Below are 17339 nucleotides of genomic sequence, written 5' to 3' on the forward strand. Positions count from 1 at the left end.
GTAGTGAGTCGACAAGACCTGAGCACAGTACTCCAAGTGTGTTCTGCCCAGGGTCCTATAAAGCTGTAACATTACCTCCCGGCTCCCGAATTCAGTCCCACAATTGTTAAAGGCCAATACAGCATTCGCTTTCTCAAACACAGAGTCCGCAGATCTCTCTGATCCTCCACACAGCCAAGAGTCTAACTATGAATTCTATCTGGATATCCTTCCTGTCGTGAGGCGACAAGTCACGCCCAGCACTGTAACTCTAAAACACTCTTCCCCGTAAATATAACACCCTCCCTCTCCAAAACACCTCTTCAACTCCGTCAAACACAACCTTTCCTACACAACTCCCAGTTACATAGAACATAGAATAGTAGAGCACATTACAGACATTTCGCCCACAATGTCGTGTCGACCCTCAAACACTGTGTCCCATATAACTCCTCACCTTAAATTTCTCCATATACATGTCTTGAAGTCTCAAAAACTTCACTGGTGTAGCTGCCTCCACCACCGACTCAGGCAGTGCATTCCACGCACCAACCACTCTCTGAGTGGAAAACCTTTCTCTAATATCCCCCTTGAACTTCCCTCCCGTTACCATAAATCCATGTCTTCTTCTACTGAGCAGTGATGTCATGGGGAAGAGGCACTGGCTGTCCACTCTGTTTATTCCTCTTAATATTCTGTACACCTCTAACATGTCATCTTTCATCCTCCATCTCTCCAAACAGTAAAGCCCTAGCTCCCTTAATCTCTGATCATAGTGCATACTCTCTAAATCAGGCAGCATCCTTGTAATTCTCCTCTGTACCCTTTCCAATGATTTCACATCCCTCCTATAGTGAGGCAACCAGAACTGGACACAGTCCTCCAAGAGTGGCCGTACCAGATATTTATCCAGCTGCATCATTGCCTCGCGACTCCTAAATTCTGTCCCCCACTTATGAAAGCTAACACCCATTAAGCTTTCTTAACTACCCTATCTCCTCTGTACCCTTTACCGTGACACACTGTCTCCACTTCACCACACCCGTCTCCGTCATCCATCCCTCGTTTACAAACAATCCCGTCTCTGTAACCCAGTGACTTTCCTGCACATTGCGCTTTCTCCATCATCCCGTGCGTTCCCTACGCCCCTCCCCGTCTTCGTGATACACTCCAACTGCTAAACACTCCCTATCTACGACACCTCCCCCCAGCTCCGTACTCTCGCCTCTCTCTGTGTCTCAGGCGATTGTGGGGAGTATGAAGGAAAGATGACTTTTAATATTACACCTCCCCCTTTCCACAATATCTTGTGAGCTTCTCCACACTCTGTATGCACAGGCTGGTCATGTAGTTTCACACCACTTGCGTCAGAATCTGCAATTGTAACACCCTTTCCCTGGCGTCCTTTCTCCTCCCCTTCCTTCCTCTTGCCGCAGCACACCAACTGGTCACACCATCTCCTAGAGACACACACACAATTCGACACCACCGGAAAGCCGAAAGGCTTGTTATGGGTGAGTGGGGAGAACGGAGGAGGGAGAGGGTTGCGCACTTTTACTGACTCCAGTCGAGTGTGCTGCGATGGTGCGGGAGTTACTTCACGTGTCTCACCCGGGGAGAGTGTGATGGATTGTTGCGCAGGGAGCGTCACTCTGTGTATGTTTCCAGGCCTGTGTGATGGTGTTGTACGGAGGGTATCTCGCTCTGTCTCTGACTCATCGTTATGGGTCAGTGGATTTCGGTGTTTAAAAAGACTCCGATCAGAGGTAGCGAGCAAGAAAAATGGTAACTCACAAGTTCTGCTCCAAAAGCTGCAATCAGAACGACCTTTCTGTGGCCTCCAGTTATCCCCCCATCCTTCCTCTTCCCTCAGAACACTATTCCTTCTTTATGATTCTTAAATGTGTGAGTGAGCAGCCCGAGGTCCTGGTCCATACCGGTTCCAAGGACATCGGTATAAATAAAGTTGTGGATTTCCAAACTGAGATCAGGGATTTACCAATTAAATTGAAGGACAGGACAACTGCCCGTCCCCGTGAGCCCAGGTACAGGAAGACCCTACAGATTAGCACGTGGCTCAAGTGTCGACGTATGTGAGAGGGTTTCAAAATATGTCATAACTGTGTATTTATTAAAGGAAGGTGGGATCTGTACAAAAGAGATGGAGGACAGTTTGCACATAAACTGGAGGGGAGCTGATTGTTTGTCAGTACTGGGCATGAGAGCTTTCGGGTGAATTGTTGAACACGAGTAGCAGGGGGATGGGATTAGGTGTTCCAGAGCAGATAGCGGAGTTGGTGTGGAGACGGATGTTGTAAAGAACTCAGACAGAGACGGGGATCAAAGGGTTATTTCAAAGCACGAGCTTTAAAGAAAGGCAGCTGAGCTGCTCAGGGCATGAATCCACACACTGAGATATGATATTCCGGCCATGACTGTGACGTGGTTGCAAGAGGAGAAAGCGGAACAGCGCGTAATTTCGGGGTTCCCTATTTTCAGACGTGAGAAAGCGGAAGGATTTACAGGAGAAGGGGTGACATTACTGGGCAGAGAATATGTCACGCAGTGTACAGTCAGAACAGACAAGAGAACTCGACTAGGTGAGGCTTTATCGGTGGAAAAGAGGAATAAGAAATGTATGGCCGTGATCATGCGGCGACATTGTAGTCCAGACAACATTCTGCTGGATTAGGATAAACAAACCTGTAGAAAGATCTCAGACTGTTGCTGAAGTATAAGATTCTAATATCGGGAAATTTCAGCTTTCCACGTGTTAACTGAGTCCCAAATTGCAAAAAGACCAGTGGGAGAGAGTTTGCCAAATTGTTCAGGGAAGATTCCTTAATCAGTTCGGAGAATTCCCAACGAGAGAGAGAGAGAGAGCAATACATCCTCTCCTACTGTGGAATGAGACAAGCCAGGTGTCAGAGGTTTGTGCAAGGGAACGCCTTTAATCTGGTGATCAAATTGCCATTCATTTCAAGGAGGTTATGAAAAGGGATTGGTCCGGTCCTCGGGTTTGGATTCTAAATTGAAGAATGGCGAAATTTACCTCCGATCAGAATGAATCTGGAAAGTGTGGATTTGGCCAAGTTGTTTTTTGTCTGGTAAAGGTGATTTTGGGAATTTGAAACCCAAGCGCAGTGTAATCTCAGTGTAGAATGGAACGACCTATGCAGTGCATAGTGGGAAGTGCTAAAGGAGAGAGGGATTTTAGTGTGCTAAAAGTCTGCCAAAGGACTAACACACGCGTCACCTCAGCAACGACACACCCCTTACCGTGACACCGACACGTCCTTCATCGTGACACTGATACACCGTCACGGCCTACGTCATAATACTGCCGCACACCTCCCCGTCTCTACTGGCTGTCTCCTCGCTGACAAACCTCCATTTCTGCGTAACGAACCAACCTCCTTATCCTTCCGCGCATGCGGCACATAGCCCTCTCCTGCAACCCAGCCCGTTTTCGTTATCACATCCCTCCAATGCACCGCTCCATGCCTCCAGGACCCACTCGACAACACCTCTCCTGCTCTGTCTTCAGAGCGAAGATTGATGAGGGACTGGGAGGGTTAAGGTCTGTTGTCACTCCTCCCTCTTTCCACCCGAATATCGACCTCTCTCTTCTCAAACTCTCCAGTGCTCTGTGCGGTTGATCCGATCATGTGGTTCCACTCCAATTTCCTGCAGTGGCTGTAATCTCATCCCCTCTTCCCTCTTCCCAGCAAAGCGCTGTCCACCCATTCCGGCCTCTGTTTCAACACCTCGCATCCTCTCTCTCTCTCTCTCTCTCTCTCTCTCTCTCTCTCTCTCTCGCTCTCTCTCTCTCTCTCTCTCTCTCTCTCTCTCTCTCTCTCTCTCTCTCTCTCTCGCTCTCTCTCTCTCTCTCTCTCTCTCTCTCTCTCTCTCTCTCTCTCTCTCTCTCTCTCTCTCTCTCTCTCTCTCTCTCTCACACACACACACACACACAAACACACCATCTGTCGGAACGCCGAAGTGCTGGCGATGGTGAGAGGGGAGGGAGCTTCGGCATTTTATTTTCTGAAATCCGGTAGCGTGAGCCTAGGTGGAGCAGGGGGAAAGGGGCGGACTGCACAAAATGTCTGATCCCAAGAGGGTAATACGAGAGAGTGTGTACGGAGCTCCCCTCTGTGGCTGAACCCTGGCAGTGTGTGATGAGATGGTGTGGAGGGAGAATTACTCAGTGTCTCACTCCGAGTGTGTGTATGATAGGGCGCTGTGTAGTGAGCTTCATTTATTGACTGACGCCCGGAATGTATTTGGGACGAGAAAGATGGAGCTTCTCTCTGTGTCTGTACACGGGTGAGATTGCACAATGTGGAGAGATCTTCACTGCATGCTGAACCAGGGAATTTTGTACTGGATCGTTGTGGGGGAGGCCTCACTCGGTGTCTGACCCAGTGAGGGAGATGGGATGGTAGGGAGTGAGCCTCTCTCTGAGTCCGAGTCAGAGGGGCAGGTGATTTCGGTGTCTGACTCAGTGAGGGAGATGGGATGGTAGGGAGTGACCCTCCCTCTGAGTCCGAGTCAGAGATTCAGGTGATTTAGGTGTCAGACTCAGTGAGGGAGATGGGATGGTAGGGAGTGACCCTCTGTCTGAGTCCGAGTCAGAGAGTCAGCTGATTTCGGTGTCTGACTCAGCGAGGGAGATGGGATGGTAGGGAGTGACCCTCTCTCTGAGTCCGAATCAGAGAGACAGGTGATTTCGGTGTCTGACTCAGTGAGGGAGATGGGATGGTAGGGATTGACCCTCTCTCTGAGTCCGAGTCAGAGAGTCAGCTGATTTCGGTGTCAGACTCCGTGAGGGAGATGGGATGGTAGGAAGTGACCCTCCCTCTGAGTCCGAGTCAGAGATTCAGGTGATTTAGGTGTCTGACTCAGTGAGGGAGATGGGATGGTAGGGAGTGACCCTCTCTCTGAGTTTGAGTCAGAGGGGCAGGTGATCTCGGTGTCTCCAAACAGAGATCAGGAGCCAGGTCAATGTCACTCACACGGTGTCTGACTCAGTGAGGGAGATGGGATGGTAGGAAGTGACCCTCTCTCTGAGTCCGAGTCAGAGAGTCAGCTGATTTCGGTGTCAGACTCCGTGAGGGAGATGGGATGGTAGGAAGTGACCCTCCCTCTGAGTCCGAGTCAGAGATTCAGGTGATTTAGGTGTCTGACTCAGTGAGGGAGATGGGATGGTAGGGAGTGACCCTCTGTCTGAGTCCGAGTCAGAGAGTCAGCTGATTTCGGTGTCTGACTCAGCGAGGGAGATGGGATGGTAGGGAGTGACCCTCTCTCTGAGTCCGAATCAGAGAGACAGGTGATTTCGGTGTCTGACTCAGTGAGGGAGATGGGATGGTATGGATTGACCCTCTCTCTGAGTCCGAGTCAGAGAGTCAGCTGATTTCGGTGTCAGACTCCGTGAGGGAGATGGGATGGTAGGAAGTGACCCTCCCTCTGAGTCCGAGTCAGAGATTCAGGTGATTTAGGTGTCTGACTCAGTGAGGGAGATGGGATGGTAGGGAGTGACCCTCTCTCTGAGTTTGAGTCAGAGGGGCAGGTGATCTCGGTGTCTCCAAACAGAGATCAGGAGCCAGGTCAATGTCACTCACACGGTGTCAGACTCCGTGAGGGTGATGGGATAGTAGGGAGTGAGCCTCTCTCTGAGTCCGAGTCAGAGATTCAGGTGATTTAGGTGTCTGACTCAGTGAGGGTGATGGGATGGGAGGGAGTGACCCTCTCTCTGAGTCCGAAACAGAGAGACAGCTGATTTCGGTGTCAGACTCCGTGAGGGAGATGGGATGGTAGGGAGTGACCCTCTCTCTGAGTTTGAGTCAGAGGGGCAGGTGATCTCGGTGTCTCCAAACAGAGATCAGGAGCCAGGTCAATGTCACTCACACGGTGTCTGACTCCGTGAGGGAGATGGGATGGTCGGGAGTGACCCTCCGTCTGAGTCCGAGTCAGAGAGTCAGGTGATTTCGGTGTCTGACTCCGTGTGGGAGATGGGATGGTAGGGAGTGACCCTCTCTCTGAGTCCGAAACAGAGAGACAGGTGATTTCGGTGTCTGACTCAGTGAGGGAGATGGGATGGTAGGGATTGACCCTCCCGCTGAGTCCGAGTCAGAGAGTCAGCTGATTTCGGTGTCTGACTCAGCGAGGGAGATGGGATGGTAAGGAGTGACCCTCTCTCTGATTCCGAAACAGAGAGACAGGTGATTTAGGTGTCTGACTCAGTGAGGGAGATGGGATGGTAGGGAGTGACCCTCCCCCTGATTCCGAGTCAGAGAGTCAGCTGATTTCGGTGTCTGACAGCGAGGGAGATGGGATGGTAGGGAGTGACTCTCTCTCTGAGTCCGAGTCAGAGAGTCAGCTGATTTCGGTGTCTGACTCAGTGAGGGAGATGGGATGGTAAGGAGTGACCCTCCCTCCGAGTCCGAGTCAGAGAGTCAGCTGATCTCGGTGTCTGACTCAGTGAGGGAGATGGGATGGTAGGGAGTGACCCTCTCTCTGAGTCCGAGTCAGAGATTCAGGTGATTTCGGTGTCTCCAAACAGAGATCAGGAACCAGGTCAATGCCATTCACACGGCTCTGCGAGTGGCCATGAAAAGCAGCGATTAGAGAAAGAATCTGCGTTTAAACAGCAACTGCTCAGATTCCGGGAATCATTAGCAAGGGCAAATAAATATATGGCCGGTGCAAGAGGAAAGGCCATTACGGGAGTGGGCAGTGTTATTGTGGGGATTGGTGGCTTTCGTTCTTTCAAACTTCAAGGTGAAGCGTTCAGGGTGAGAGAAGGCACAGAACTGTTTATATTTTTCTTTCAATTTAATTATTGTTTCCTTCCTAATAATCGGACCGTTGAAGCAGTAGGCAATGTCTGGCCGGAGCTTTGAAAACTCTTTTTGTCGGACACGGGACGGCAGGCAAATCTCCTGTGTCTCTGAAGACTTCACCTGTGAGAAGTGCATTCGGATGCCGCTTCTAACTCTCGGGGCTAAGGAGCTGGAGTTGGAACTGAATGAAGTCCGGGTCTTTGGGGCAGCTGAGGGGGTGATGAGGAAGGTATATTGGGAAGTAGTTAGACCCACCGTGTAGGACTGTGTAGGACCGTACAGTCAGGAGGCTGAACAGGGTTAACAGCCAGAAAAGAATATACTTGTGGCCAAATTCCTCTGCAATAGGTGGATTCGGAGAGGCCATTATTCTGCAAAGGTATATCGGGTAATTTGAAGCACAAGTGCCATTTCAACTCCGTCGCCAAAGGAAAGGCCCGGACCGTAAACGGTGGGAAGTGTTGAGGGAGAGGGCGACTTCAGTGTACACTGTTGGGATACACACATTGTGAATACTGAGGAGAGCCGGGGAAACGAGCGAAATGACAGATACGAATTGGGACAGAGATTAACGGTTCCGAGTATATACATTGGGGTCTGTTCCCCGGTTACGGGAAGAGTGTGGGGGTCTTCGGAGAGAATGCAGAAGAAATACACCGGGACGCTGCCTGGAATAGACAGTATAATCTATAAGCAGATAGACCAGACCAACTATGCAATCCACTAGAGCGGTGGAGTCTGTGGGGAGACTGATACAGGTCTGTATCATTACGAGAGAGGGGTAAACGAGGCAACTGGTGTATTAGTCTCGAGATACAGGGAGACCAGACAGACGGTGTATTAGTCTAGAGTGGCGGAGACTGAGGTAAGAGGAGATACAGGTCTATATCATTATGAGATATACAGGGAGACCAGACAGACGGTGTATTTGTCTAGAGTGGCGGAGACTGAGGTAAGAGGAGATACAGGTCTATATCATTATGAGATATACAGGGAGACCAGACAGACGGTGTATTCGTCTGGAGCGGTGAAAGGCAGGAGTATGTACAGGCATCGGAGGCAGATGGACATAATGTAGGCCGAAAGGATTTCACTGGAATAGTACAAAATTACAGTCGATGGGCCTGTTCTTTTCCGTGATTTACGTTCACTGCTATTCAGGAGGGGAGAGACTGATTTGAACTCTGAGAGTGTGAAGAGCAGCACTGGATTATATCAGGGAAAATGACGATTAACAATGCTGCAGAACCATTTCTTTCACAGACGACATTGACAGTGAACGACCCACAAGGAGAGACAGATCCGGCTCAAGCATACGGCTAATCTACGTTTTAACAGCGACCCTCATTATCACGGGTATCTGCTGGAGGATTCATGGTGAGTTTAACACCAGCCGGAAAGACCGAACCGCAGAGAATAAAAATTGCCACTGTTACAGCGACACATTCCCAACATTAACCAGAAACACCCTTCACTCTGATACGAAGACACCCCTCAATGCGGTACTGACGGGCCGCTTACAATGACTACGACACATGCCTCACCAACACAGAGCTCAACGTGATACCGACACAGAACTGGCAATCACAGAACCAGAGAACATTACAGCACAGAAACAGGCTTCATGTCCCTTCTTGTCTATGCCGAACCATTTTTACTGCACCGTTCCACTGACCTGAACGTAGATCATATCACTGCATACCCCTCTCATCCATGTACATGTCCGTTCTTTTACATATGTGATAAATGTGAGCCTGCATTCACCAATTCAAATGACAGCTCATTCAACGCTCCCACTCCTCTCTGTGTGAATAAGCCCTCCCCCCAATGTTCGCTTTAAACTTTTCGCCCTTCGCTCTTAAACCATGTCTTCTGTTTTTATTTCTCTCCCCTAAACGATGGAAAATGCCTGCTTGCATTCACTCTTTCTATACCGAAAATAATTTCATATACCTCTATCAAATTTCCCTCAATTTTTTACGCTCTATGGAATAAAGTCCTAACTTATGAAACCTTTCTCTGTAACTCTGTTTCTCAATTCCCGGCAACATTCTTCCAAACCTTCGCTGCACTCTTTCAAACGTATTAATATCTTTCCTCTAACGAGGTAATCAAAACTGCACACAATACTCCATATTCGGTCTCACCAATATTTTATGCGACCTCCCCGTCACATTCCAACTCTTAGATTCAGTATTTTGAAATTCTAAAGGCCAATGTGCCAAAAGCTCCTTTTACGACACTGCCTACCTGTGACGCCACTTTTATTATGTATTATGTATTAGGAATTAGGAATTATGTATCTGTATTCACAGATCCCGCTGATCTACTGCACTCCTCAGTGCCCTACCTTGTATGTTCTACATTAGTTTATCCTTCCAAAGTGCAATACCTCACACCTGTCTGCATTAAACTCCATCTTCCATTTGTCATCTCATTTTCCAGCTGATCCAAATCGCTCGGCAAGTTTGCAAAATCTTGTTCACCTTCTAGTACACCTCCAAACTTTGTATCATCAGAAAATTTGCTTATCCATTTCACCAAATTATCATCCGGATCATTGATATAGATGTCAAATAACAATGGATCCTGCACTGATTCCTGTGGCATACCACTATTCACAGGCCTCCACTCAGGGAAGCAATCCTCCACTACCACACTCTGGCTTCTCTGATTGAGCCAAAGTATAATCCAATTTACTATCTCACCATGTCTACCTAGGGAGTGAATCTTCCTAACTAACCTCCCATGAGGGATCTTGTCAAAGGCTTTACTCCACTGCCTTCCCTTCATCCAGATTCCTGGTAATTTTCTCGAAAAATATTAGAGATTATTAGAGATATTAGAGAAATATTAGAGAATCTATTAGATTCGTTAATTATGATCTACCACGTCAGTTTAATATTAATCTTAATATTCCTCCAATAAGTTACCTGCTACTGACGTCAAACATAACGGCCTATAATTTCCCGGATTACATTTAGAGGATTTTACTTAAACAACGGAGTAAAATGAGCTACCCTCCCATCCTCTGGTACCTCACCCGTAGATACCGACATTTTAAATATATCTGCCAGGGCCCCGGCAATTTCAACACTGCTCTCTTTCAAGGTCCGACGGAGTAATCTGTCAGGTCATGGGGATATATCTACGCTGATTTGCCTCAAGACTTGTTTGGCTTGCAGTCCTCGCATTGAAATAGACACACCACAGAAGATTATTACCACCACACACAACCCTTCTATTTCTGACTTTGCTCGAGCTTTTAGCATCATATATTTTCACCCCCGTTCCACTATCTGCTCTTACACTCTGGTTCCCAAACCCTTGCAAATCCAGTTTAAACATTCCCCAGTAACACTAGCAAACATCCCTGCAAGGATACTGGTAGTTCAGGTGTAAACAGTTTCTCTTGTAGAAGTACCACCTGTCCAGAAGAGGTCCCAAATATCCAAGAATCTGAAACCCTGACCCCTACAACAGGTCCACAACCACGTGTTCATTCTCCAGTGCATCCTACACTTACCTTCACTGGCACGTGGCACAGGAAGCAATCTTGAGATCACTATCCTCGAGGTCCTGCTTTTTAACTTCATACCAAACTCTCGATACTCACACTTCAGGACCTCCTCACTCTTTCTTCCTACGTCATTTGTACCGCTGTGAACCATGACATCTGGCTGCACATCCTCTCACTTCAACACGCTGTGCACGAGCCCAGAGACATCCCTGACCCTGGCACCCGGGAGGAAACAAACCATCCGGGATTTTCTGTCACGACTGCAGAACCTCCTGTCTGTACCTCTAACTATCGAGTCCCCTATCACTATCTCTCTGCTCATCTACCCCCTCCCTTCTGCACTGCAGAACCAGACTCAGTAGCAGAGATCCAGCAGCCACAGCCTGTCATTCCCAGGCAAGTCATTCCCCCCCTTCAACAGTATTCAAACCGGTATACAACTCGCTGAGGGGAATGGCCACAAGGGAACCATCCTCTGTCCGCCCTTTTCCCCGCCCTCGACTGACGATAACCCATTTACTCCTGGCTTGCTTACTATTATCTTTAAACTGCTCATTCTCGGAAATGATCTGGAGGTCATCTAACTCATGCTCCAGTTCCCTAACGCGGTTTATTATGAGATGCAGCTGGATGCACTTCTTGCAGGTGTCGTTGTCACGGAGGTGTCCCTGAAATCCCACATCCGGCAAGAGGAGCATTCCAACATCCTGCCTGGCATTCTCTCTACTCCGAACTAACAAACCTTGCCGCAAACGACATTTGATAAGGTTCCACACGGTAGGCTTATTCAGTAAGACAGTAGACATGAGATCCAGTGAAGTTTGTTCGTGGATTGAGAATTCGTTTGCTTGCAGAAAGCAGAGGGTCGTTGTTGAGGGAGTACCTTTGGCTTGGACGGCTGTGGCTAGTGATGTCCCAGAATGATCGGTTCACGGACTACTGTTTTTCGTGACTTTTATTAACGACCCGGATGTGGGGGTTGGCAAGTTTTCAGATGACGCGAAGGATTGTGGTGTTGTGGATCGTGTGGATGACTATCAGAGGTTGCAGAGATTAGATTAATAGGATGCAGAATTTGGCGGAGAAGTGGCAGATGGAACTCGAACTGGAAAAGTGTGAGCTGATACACTTCGGAAGGACAAACTCCGAGGTTGAGTACAACGTAAATGGCAGGATGCTTGGTAGAGTGGAGGAACAGAGGGATCTGGAGGGGACATGTCCCCAGATCCCTGAAAGTTGCCTCATAGACAGACAGGGTAATTAAGAAAGCTTTTGGGGCGTTCGCTTTCATAAGTCGAGGAACTGAGTTAAAGAGCCGCGATGTAATGATGCAGCTGTATAAAACTCAAGTTAGGCCACACTTGGAGTATTGTGTCCATTTCTGTTCGCCTTACCAGAGGAAGGATGTGGAAGCATTGGAAAGGGTATAGAGGAGATTTAGCAGGATGCTGCCCGGTTTACAGAATATGCAATATGTCCAGCGATTAAGAGAGCTAGGTCTTTACTCGTTAGAGAGAAGGAGGATGAGAGGAGACATGATTGAGGCATACATGATATTAAGAGGAATAGATAGAGTGGACAGCCAACGCCTCTTCCCTGGGTACCACTGCTCAATAGAAGAAGACATGGCTTTAAGGTATGGGGTGGGAATTACAAGGGGTATATCAAAGGAAGGAATTTTACTCAGCGAGTGGTAGGTGCGTGGACTGCACTGCCTGAGTCAGTGGTGGAGGCAGATACACTAGTGAAGATTAAGAGGCTCCTAGACAGGTATAAGGAGGAATTGAAAGTGGGGGAGTGGCTGTGGGAGGCTGTGTTTAAGCCTCGGCACAACGTTCTTGGGGCCGGAGGGCCTGTACTGTAGTGTACTATTCTATGTTTTATGTTCTGTAACATAGACGCAACCTTTAACCGTGATAAAAACACGGTCCTTACCGTAAGAAAATCAAGACTCATTCTGACACTGACACGCCATGCACCATAACATCAACAACACTCTCACCGTAGCACGGTCCCGACCTTCAACGATACACAGATACACTCCTAACCGCAACACTGACACGAACTTCGCCGTGATACACACGTTGCAGTCACACTGACCACAACGTAGCCTTCTCTAATATCGACATGCCCCTGACCGTGATCAGCATGATCCTCTCTGCACTGCACCGTGACAAAGACTCACACGTCACTGTCATACCCCTTGCCGAGACAAGGTCACCCTTCAACATAACACCGATGCACCGCTCACTGAGACCCACACCTCACCCCGACACAGGAACACCCTCACCGCGATACCGAGACCGAAATTCACACTGACACCGAATAGCGCAGCGTGACCCTCTGGCACACACCGTGGCCATGACATGGCTCTCTCACCGTGACACAGACATATCCCTCTCTGTGAGACCAGCACACCCCACACCATGACACAGGTATTACACCCACGGTGACACCACAAGGCCCTGACACCCTGATATTTTCCTCGTCTTGACATCGAGATACACTTCATTGTGAACCGGTACACCTCTCGCCAGGGCACAGAAACACCTATCACAGTGACACCGACACGTCCCTCACAGCAACTCGGACATGCCCCGCACGATACTGACGCAGACCCTCAACATAACGTCAACAAAATCTTCACCGGGACATTGATGTACCCCTCAGCATGACACAGACTCACCCATCAAGGTGGCGCCGACGCCTCTCACTGTGACACCAGCACATCCTTCACTGTGACACCCTTCACCGTGACACTGACACAACATTCTCTGTGACTCGTTCGGTAGCGTGACGCTGACTCACTTGTCACTGTAAACGCTAAACATCCCTCACCATCTCTCTCAGTATCACAGATTCGTCAGTCTATGGAAACCTGCCACCGAAACTACCATGAGTTAAACTCAACCCTTCAATCCAAGCTTTTTGCGCACAACTCTAATCTGTCCGACCTTAAGCAAATGCACAGCGATCTCCGTCACCATTTCTGTGAATTATTGACCAGCAGGAGAGGTGAGGCATCATCCCCCTCTTTCACCCTCTCCCCATCACAGGGCAGGCATGGAGAGAGGAGGCGTCACGCTGTGCTTGACATCGGCAGTGTGTGATAAGACGATGTGGAAGGCGGAACACCTAGATTCTGACACCGGAAGAGAGTGTCAGGACGTTGTGCAGGAAACTTCACTACACGTCTGACCACTGGAATGAGTGTCTGTTCCTGACTCAGAGAGTGTTTGAAGGGACAATGCAGGCGGAAGCTTGACTCCTCGTCTGACCCCGGGGATTTATAAAAGATAGTGTGCACTGAGTTTCACTCCACGTCTAACGCCTGGAATGTGTGATGGGTCCGTGGAGAGAGAGATTCAGTCTGCGTCTGGCCGTGTTAGTGTGTGATCGGACGGTGCAGGGATCTTAAATCTGTGTCTCACCCCGTGTATGTATGATGGGTATGTTGTGTTTGACACAGTGCACATGTGATGAGAAGCTATGGCGGGAATGGGGGATGGGTCAGAGGTTTTATGGGTGGGGTCTTGCGGGTGTCTAACACAGGGAACGGTAACGCACAGGGCACTACTGCTCAGTACAAGGGGACATGGCTTTCAGGTAAAGGGTGGGAAATTCAAAGGGGATATTAGAGGAAGTTTTTTTTTACACAGAGAGTGGTTGGTCCGTGGAATGCACTGCCTGAGTCAGTGGTGGAGACAGATATACTAGTGAAATTTAAGCGACAAATAGACAGGAATATGGAGAAAATGAAGGCAGGGGGATATATGGGAGGAAGGGATTAATTGCCGACACAACATTGTGGGCCGGCCTGTACTGTGCTGTAATATTCTATGTTCTATGTTCTATTCACTCTGTGTCTTGACCCCGGGAGTGTGTGATGGATTGTGTGGAGGGAAATTCACCGGGCCTGATCCTTGTTAATTTACAGTGTGACGTTACGGAGGGATATTAACACTGTGCCTGACCTCAGGTGTGCGTGATGGGACAGCTTGCAGGGAATTTCCCTCTATGTGTCGCGCCGGGTGTGTGACACGCCGGGTGCGTGTGACGGGGTAGTGTGATGGGAGATTCACTCTTTTTGTCACTGTCCCTTGTCCCTGATTTTCAGAACAAACGTGTTGCAAGGACTGGATCACAAATAAAGACCGGTGTTATTTCGTTTCCACGTTTGAAACATCTTTCCGCAGAGCGATGCAAGAATGTTCAAACCGTGATTCAAGGCTGTTGGAAATCAATTCAAGGGATGAAGCGGTATGTGTCACAGCACGGGAATATCCCACAGTAACACAGGAATCATCACACACTCCCGGGGTCAGAAGGAGAGTGAATTGTCCTCCACACCGTCCCATCACACACACCCGGGGTCAGAAACAGAGTGAATCTCCCTCCACACCGTCCCATCACACACTCCCGGGGTCGGACACAAAGTGAATCTCCCTCCACACAGTCCAATCACACAATCCCGGGGTCAGACACAGAGTGAATCTCCCTCTACACCGTCCCATCACACACGACAGGGGTCAGACTCAGAGTGAATCTCCCTCCACGTCACCCCATCACACACTCCCGGGGTCAGACACGGAATGAATCTCCCTCCACGCCGTCCCATCACACACTCCCGGGGTCAGACACAGAATGAATCTCCCTCCACGACGTCCCATCACACAATTTCCCGGTCAGACACAGAGTGAAGCTCCTTCCAGACAGACCCATCCCAGATTGCTGTTGTAATCAGCTGAGAGAAGCTCCGCACATATTCTTCGATTCTAGACATTAATCAAGTAAACTTTACTTCACAGAGCTTTGTATCCCACAATCTTCTGGACAGCAAACCTGTTTACTGGATTGGAAAGTGCGAAAACGGGTGAGATTATAACTAATCTGTGGGGTGAAAATTGGTTATTGACATAGTCCTGACGGGAGAAAATGGGATTTCTTTACGGAGTGCAGTAGCTTTGTCGTAAAAGGGTGGGGCATTGAGATCTGTTTGTAGTCTGTACGTGGCAGAGGGTAGGGTGGCACAATGGGTACATTTTGGGGCCGACACGCGTCTGTCGGGGAAGGGCACTGCAGTGGGAATATTTCGAAAACTGCCAGGGGGCAGTGGGGAGAGATCAGTGACAGAGATTGTTTTGTATTGTCGCATGTGGTTGAGGACAGCACGGTTCAGTGAGATTATTTTGGAGATCATCGCCGGGCTGTGAGGAGAGGGAGCAACAGTGGGAATAGTTTGGTGAACGACATAGATCTGAGTGGCGAGAGTAGGAAAACTGTATTAGTTTGTGGACCAATACAGGACGATGGAACACACTTGCTTAACGAAATTAGTTTGCGTACTGAGCCAAGGATGTGAGAGAGATGGTGCCGGTGGTATAAGTCTGGAGGCGGACCAGAGGCTATGGGGAGAGCGCGGTGTAGTGGGATATGTCAGGAGACAGACACGAAGCTTTGGGTAGAGGAAGGGGCAACGAGATGAACCTGGAACCACACAGGGCTGAGGGAAGAGTGTGGAACAGTGGGATTCATTTCGGGACAGCCATAGGTCTGTGGGGAAACGGTGGGACCGCGGGGTTTGTTCGGGGTCTGAGACAGATCAGAGAGGGGAGGGTGGGCCTGTTCGATTCGTAGTGGACTGAAAGGGGACTGTGGTGAGCAAGCGGTTCGGTGGGATTAGTTTGGGGGATATGGGGCTGTGGGGAAACTTTGGGTCAGTACGATTAGTTAGGGAACTGTCACAGGATTGTGGGGAGACATTGGGGACGCGGTGTCAGCCTGGGTACTGGCACTGCCGTGGGGGAGAGTGGTTGAATGGGATGAGTTTGGGGACTCACACAGGCAATTAGGAGAGATCGAATTCATGGGATTAGCTTGAGGACGGACTCCGCTTGAGTCCTCCACTGAAGCTGATTTGTCTCTGTTGAAATTGTTTAACCCTCTGGGATAGGAATGTGCACCGGAGTCTCCTGTTCAAGGCGTCCTCCGGAACGCGCGTCTGCAGACAGTGCGGAAGCAGTAACACTTGTGATGGTGACTGGCGATTCATCTGTGAGAGGTCGGCCCCAGTGTTCCCGGATATTCCTGAAAAGATCCAGCGTCTTTGCCAACAGCCAGTGGCGTCGACATGAATCAAGTGACGACCCCCATTTTCTCCTCCTTCTCTCCCCTTCTCTCTCACTCCTAAATCCTATCAAGTTCCCGCCCCAAACTCTCTGCCCTTCCCTCCTACTCCATTTCCTCTTGTTGCAACCACATTCTCCCCACCAGACAACGACAAATCCCTCTCGCCGTCTATCCCCTTCTTTCTCGCCATTCCCACGTCCCGCTATTCCCAACTCCCTCTACATTTCTCTCTACCACCTCACTTCCCCTTATTTCCTCGAACTTTCTCCGCTCGCTCTTTCTCTTCTCCCTCTGCACACCTCTTACACCTCTCTCCCCTTCGCTCCCCCAGACACTCTCTCTCCCCTCCCCGTTCTCTCTGAACCCTCCGTCTCCCTGATCTCTCTCTCCCTCTCTCTTTCTGCTTTCCACTCTCTCAATACCGTGCCTTCCGGATCTCGATAACCCGACCCTGGGTGAAAGTTTGTCCACATTCCCTCTGTCTGTGCGCCTCTTGTACCACGGCAACGTGACCTCCCGACTCCTGTACTCAGTGTGACTGGTGAAGACCAACAGCCAAGTGTCCTGTACACCCTATCGGATGTTTTCCACAGGAATTGCTATTTCATTTATTATCTGAAACTTATACCGCCTAGAAGTTGCTCTTTTGATGCATCAGTACGGAGCAAAAATGTACAATTAATGTAAATTTCAAATATTAATAAACACCGCAAAGATGTCGAGTTCTTGCTGATGCGACTGTGTGGATGGAGTTTCATTCACCGTCTGGCTCTGGAATTGCGTTATGCGACTGTGAGAGGGAGCTTCACTCCTTTTCCAAAACGTTGCGACAGTGTGGAGGGAATTCCACTCCTTGCCGGACCCCGAAC

At 49.3% G+C, this 17339-nt stretch overlaps 1 protein-coding gene across 1 annotated transcript; it reads left to right on the plus strand.

Annotated features, from left to right (window-relative positions):
* Nucleotides 1–1418: 1418 nt before the first annotated feature.
* On the plus strand, nt 1419–16475 carry LOC132390465 (oxidized low-density lipoprotein receptor 1-like). Its single transcript, XM_059963079.1, has 6 exons — nt 1419–1493; nt 8085–8198; nt 13192–13356; nt 14459–14601; nt 15150–15214; nt 16295–16475. Exons 1-6 carry the CDS (start codon nt 1490–1492, stop codon nt 16473–16475), a joined length of 672 nt encoding a protein of 223 aa, XP_059819062.1. The 5' UTR covers nt 1419–1489.
* Nucleotides 16476–17339: the final 864 nt, after the last annotated feature.

This window comes from Hypanus sabinus, unplaced genomic scaffold (genome assembly GCF_030144855.1).
Source record: "Hypanus sabinus isolate sHypSab1 unplaced genomic scaffold, sHypSab1.hap1 scaffold_913, whole genome shotgun sequence".
Lineage (NCBI taxonomy): Eukaryota > Metazoa > Chordata > Chondrichthyes > Myliobatiformes > Dasyatidae > Hypanus > Hypanus sabinus.

What these genes read in the sequence shown, in the direction of transcription:
- LOC132390465 (XM_059963079.1), top strand. An exon ending in ATTATTGACCAGCAGGAGAG is followed by an intron (nt 13,357 to 14,458) that starts GTGAGGCATCAT and finishes CCTGATTTTCAG; the next exon opens with AACAAACGTGTTGCAAGGAC. An exon ending in TCAATTCAAGGGATGAAGCG is followed by an intron (nt 14,602 to 15,149) that starts GTATGTGTCACA and finishes TTTACTTCACAG; the next exon opens with AGCTTTGTATCCCACAATCT.